General features: G+C 47.3%; 1 protein-coding gene across 1 annotated transcript; it reads right to left on the bottom strand.

Moving 5' to 3' along the window:
• Positions 665–4,468, bottom strand: LOC8084231 (calcium-dependent protein kinase 29). Its single transcript, XM_002441990.2, has 8 exons — positions 3,691–4,468; positions 2,790–2,913; positions 2,531–2,674; positions 2,248–2,400; positions 2,039–2,154; positions 1,758–1,925; positions 1,354–1,575; positions 665–1,240 (listed from the first exon to the last, which is right to left on the bottom strand). The coding sequence occupies exons 1-8, from the start codon at positions 4,276–4,278 to the stop codon at positions 1,046–1,048; spliced, it is 1,710 nt and encodes a 569-aa protein (XP_002442035.1). The 5' UTR covers positions 4,279–4,468; the 3' UTR covers positions 665–1,045.

Below are 4,731 nucleotides of genomic sequence, written 5' to 3'. Positions count from 1 at the left end.
CCGGACTCCAAATTAGGCATTCCATATTTGTTTTTTGGCCGTCTTGACGGGAGGAATGCAATGGTGAAGTCTGTTCCACATTTTGACAACTTTATAAAATGAACAATTTTAGTTGTCAATAGATATATTATGAACACCCTTGGGAACCTCTCCATAGAATTTGAGGTCAATCAGACTTTGCTTGTATGAATTTTGGATTTTGTGAAGTTCTCGAGCTGATATGCAGAAGAACCAGCTGAGCCGGTTTCAAAACTAGCTAACCCAGTTTTGTGGACTTTTAGCTCCATTTAAGGTGATTTTCCGTGGATATATTCTTTATAATGCTGTGAACATTTCCCTCAAAAATGTCACGATATGTTTGGAGGTCATTTGGTTTGATTTTGACTTTTTCTCTCTCGGGGTGTGCAGAAAAATCAGCTAAGCTGGTTTCCAAACCGGCTAAGCCAGTTTTTGCCAAAAAAAAAGAAAAAGAAAAAAACAGCTAAGTCGGTTCCAAACCTGCTAAGCCAGTTATCCTGGGTGACCTCGCCACCGTGTTGTGTTTTCATCTCCCGGGTTGCATATTTCGTCTGTCTTTTTCGCTGAGTTCTCTGATGTCTCCTGAGTGCATCTGGTCACTAGTTGGTCTGTGCACTGTGCACAATTGTGTGGAAGTCTTTAGACGGAGAGAAAAATATTAACGATTGACAACATGCTTTACAACACAACACCCTGATGTTGGTGTCGCCATGCAGGCCAGCCGCGGAGTGCGGCCTTGGTGCCCACTTCGAGGGCAGTTGAACTGACAGGGACGACTCAACTATCGGGCGCCAGTCCCAAGCCACCCATTGCCCATAACAGCATCTTTTGTTTTTTGATGTGAAAGATAATGGTGTAATTCTGGGAGTGCCCTGACATATGCACCTGAAACTGAGTCAATTGACCGCCCCTGATACATTTGCTTGCCAAAATGTGGCGACCTATACACAAAACATGGAAAACTGGGTACAGTTCTCGCATTCTCTGTTTTTTAGTTGAGCTTGCAGGTAGCTAGTAGAGACATCACTCAATCAACCGCTTGTTGTTCTTTGACGGCTGCAGCAAGTGGGCCATTGTTAATGTCAAGCTTCAGGGACACATCCTTGAACATCTTGCGGCTCAGGGTGTTGTAAACCGCTCTCGAGTACTGCCTCGACGTATTCCTCCAGTCCACTCCAGCTTTCATCATCAGCTCAAACTCCTCATAGCTTATCTTCCCGTCCTGTATGTAGGAGCGAGCACATTTTCGTTTTTGACTAGTGTAGTGCAATACTTTGCTTCAACTATCGATCTGTTGAAAGCTTTCCTAATTCTTGTGATGGATGGTGGCCTAACCTTGTCTTTGTCGACGTCTAGGATTATGTCGTCGATCGCCTTCTCGTCACCTCTTGGAGAGAGGGCCTCCTTCAACTCTTCGATCTCAATGTACCCGCTCCCATTCTTGTCGAAGTAGCTGAACACCTTGGGCAGGTGATCCTCGCTGCGGATTTTCTTCAGGTGAATGGAGACTGTCACAAACTCTTTGCAGTCCAGGGTCCCATTGCCGTCCATGTCTGCCTGTAGAATGCAAAGACAGTGACACTTTCACGGTAGTTCTTCATCACATTGTTAACCAGTTATATCATCCAGGTTTCTTGCACTTGTCGAGAAGGGTGCAATAATGCTACAATTTACATTAGTCTGTTGGAAATGAGATGGTTCAGCAAATGTAATGTAAAGCAAAAGGTCGAGGTTCTCACAGCTTCCATGAGCATATCCACATCTGTGTCATGGACATTGTGCCCGATCAATCGCAGTCCCTTCCTGAGTTCTTCGATTGTCAGATGCCCATCCTTGTTGGTGTCCAGCATGTGAAACAACTCCCTGATTGCTTCCAGCTCTTCGGCTGGTAGGTAATCCGCCACCACCTGCAGGTTATAACCAATGAAGAAATTATGTAAAATTTGGAGACTGGTGGTATTGGTACGCCGAAATAAAAGAACAGCTCTGAATGAGGTAGGAAGGACGATCATCAACTCACAAGCAGGGCCTTCTTCTTGAACTTGTTCATAACAGTGAATTGCTTTAGCCTGGACCTCACTGCTTCTCCGAGTGGGATATTGGGAGCTGCACTGGCATTCTGTATCCAAGGATGCTCTTCATTGTTGAAAGGTGATAAATGATGGTCAGATTCATTCAACCAAACAATTTTGCACAGCAGAAAAATTATGAGACCGCTGGATAACTAACCTAGAACCTGCTGGGCAGTCAGCCGAGAGTAGGGGCTGGGATCAAGCATCTTCCTCACAAGATCTTTTGCATTTTCAGACACCTTTGGCCAAGGCTCTCTCTGGAAGTCGATGCTGGACCGGATGATAGCCTGTGCTATGCCCTCATCAGTCTCTGCAAATTAAAGGATCACCATCCGAAAACTGATCTATCAACGAGTATATGACCCATGCATCAGAACGAAATTTGATGTTTTTTTACATTGGTTGCTTGATTCAGAGAGGTATATATGAATCGTACTTACCTGCCCAGAATGGTGGGACGCCACAAAGCAAGATGTAGAGTATGACTCCTGCACTCCATATATCTACTTCTTGTCCATAGTTCCTCTTCAGGACTTCAGGAGCCATGTAGTAGGGGGATCCAACGATCTCACTGAACCTGTCACCTGATTCAGAAGGAAGAAATGCACGCTTTGTGATTTTTTTTGAGAACTTTTAGTTCTGTATATGTAAAAGAAATTGTTTGACGCTTTGTGGTTTTGCTATGGACCAAGCTCCAACCTGGTTTGAAGCACACAGAGAGACCAAAGTCGATGACCTTGAGAGCCGAGTTCTCAGATGTGTTGGCGTACAGAAAGTTCTCAGGCTTGAGGTCCCGGTGCATGACGCCATGCTTGTGGCAATGCTGCATGTGTAAAAAGGTTTAAATTTTTTTTTGCGGAAATTTGCTTGTTGTTTGCAGGAATTTGTTTGCATGACATGACATATATGTCAAATGTAATAGCATCTCCAAGAGTTCACAAACGCACTCCCAATCTTTTTTTTTTTTGCAAGATTAAAAAAACTGCCCTGCAAAAGCTCCCAACTCTCAATCTTTCTGCCCTTAGAAAAATGGACCCAATTAAGAAGAAATATATGTGCACCTATCGCAATCAATATGAAGGTGAAAGCATGCACGAAACAATAATGAGTAGGGTTAGGGTAGGTTTCCAATGCAAATGTATATAACATAGAAAGAAAGCATTAAAGTGGTTACAGTGATTTAGAAATAGTTTCAGGTTCATGATGAAAATTTGTTTTATATATTAATATTGTACTGAGGTAGATTTTCCTCAACAAATGTGCTCTTTTTTTAGCTACTTGGAAAACTCATTGATTTAACACATGTTTTTTTTTGTTTAACTATTAGAGATGTTCTAAGCTTTGCCGATTTTAGTTGGAAAGATGGAAATATGCATGCAATGCATTCGGACTTTTCTAAAAATTAGTAAAATTCTGATGAATGCACGGATTGGTATTTTATACAATTACACTACGTTGCTTTTGTCTCGCACAACTATGATTTCGATCAGCTAACCGATTATTTACGCGAATTTTAAATTCAGAAAACTGTTGATGGAAGAAATGTGCGCACATGCATGCTGACATTTGACTTGCATGCAATGCAGTACTAGGCACGTACCAGGACGACTTCCATAATGGTGCGCATGACGTTCGCTGCCGCGCGCTCGGTGTAGTGGCCGCGGGAGACGATGCGGTCAAAGAGCTCGCCGCCCTCGCAGACCTCCATGACGAGGTGCACGGTGTCGCCGTCCTCGAAGGCCTCCCGCAGGCGCACGACGTTGGGGTGCTCCGGCAGCGACCCCATGATGGACACCTCCCGCCGGACGTCCTCGATGTCGACGCTGCTGCGCAGCTTGCGCTTGCTGATGGACTTGCACGCGAGCACCTCGCCCGTGGACGTGTCCGTGCACCGCCGCGTCACGCCGAACTCGCCGCGCCCGAGCTCCTCGCCGAGCTGGTACCGCCGGAGCAGCTCCTCCGCGCTGGCCTCCGCGGCGAGGCCTTTCCCCAGCACCGTCAGCGGCGTCCGCGCCTGCTCCGTCGTCGTGGCGCGCGCGCCGGAGGAGATGGAGGACAGCGTGGAGCAGGACCGCACGTGGGCGCCGCCGAGACGCCCGCCACGGTTCCCGCCAGCGCCAGCGCCACCGCGGCCGCCGCCTCGCCGCTGCTTGCCTGACAACGGCCGGGCTACGCAGCAGTTGCCCATCGCCGGCCGCGCGCGGGGCCACGCGTGGGGTCCGGACGACGACCACGCGTAGCGCGGTTCAGTGGTCGCCGATGTTTATTATTTGCTTATTGTCTCCCTGGACGGGCGGGCGGACGGACGGCGCGGCGGATATGGATGGATCTCTCTCTTCCTCTCGCCCTCTCCCTAGGGCAAGAGAGGATCGGAGGAGAGAGATGGAGGAAAATGGCGCTGTCGTGGTCGATGGTTTTGAGAGACAGGCAGCCTCTCTTTTCTCGCCGGGTCCTTCGCTCTCGTGTTGCCATTTTTGGAATTCTGACATTGCTTCCCCGGAATCACGTTTGCATTCTGCTACTTCCGTTTTCAAAATACAAAAATATTGTTTAGCTTTTTCCAAGCGTTTGTTCTACTACCTCCATTAGAGCATCTCCAACAGTTTGCCAAATTCCACTTGGCAAATCTTGTGGTTTGGCA

This window comes from Sorghum bicolor, chromosome 8 (assembly GCF_000003195.3).
Source record: "Sorghum bicolor cultivar BTx623 chromosome 8, Sorghum_bicolor_NCBIv3, whole genome shotgun sequence".
Taxonomy (NCBI): Eukaryota; Viridiplantae; Streptophyta; class Magnoliopsida; order Poales; family Poaceae; genus Sorghum; species Sorghum bicolor.
The sequence above is the reverse complement of the archived record's forward strand: the minus strand, read 5'-3'. Positions and strand labels throughout refer to the sequence as shown.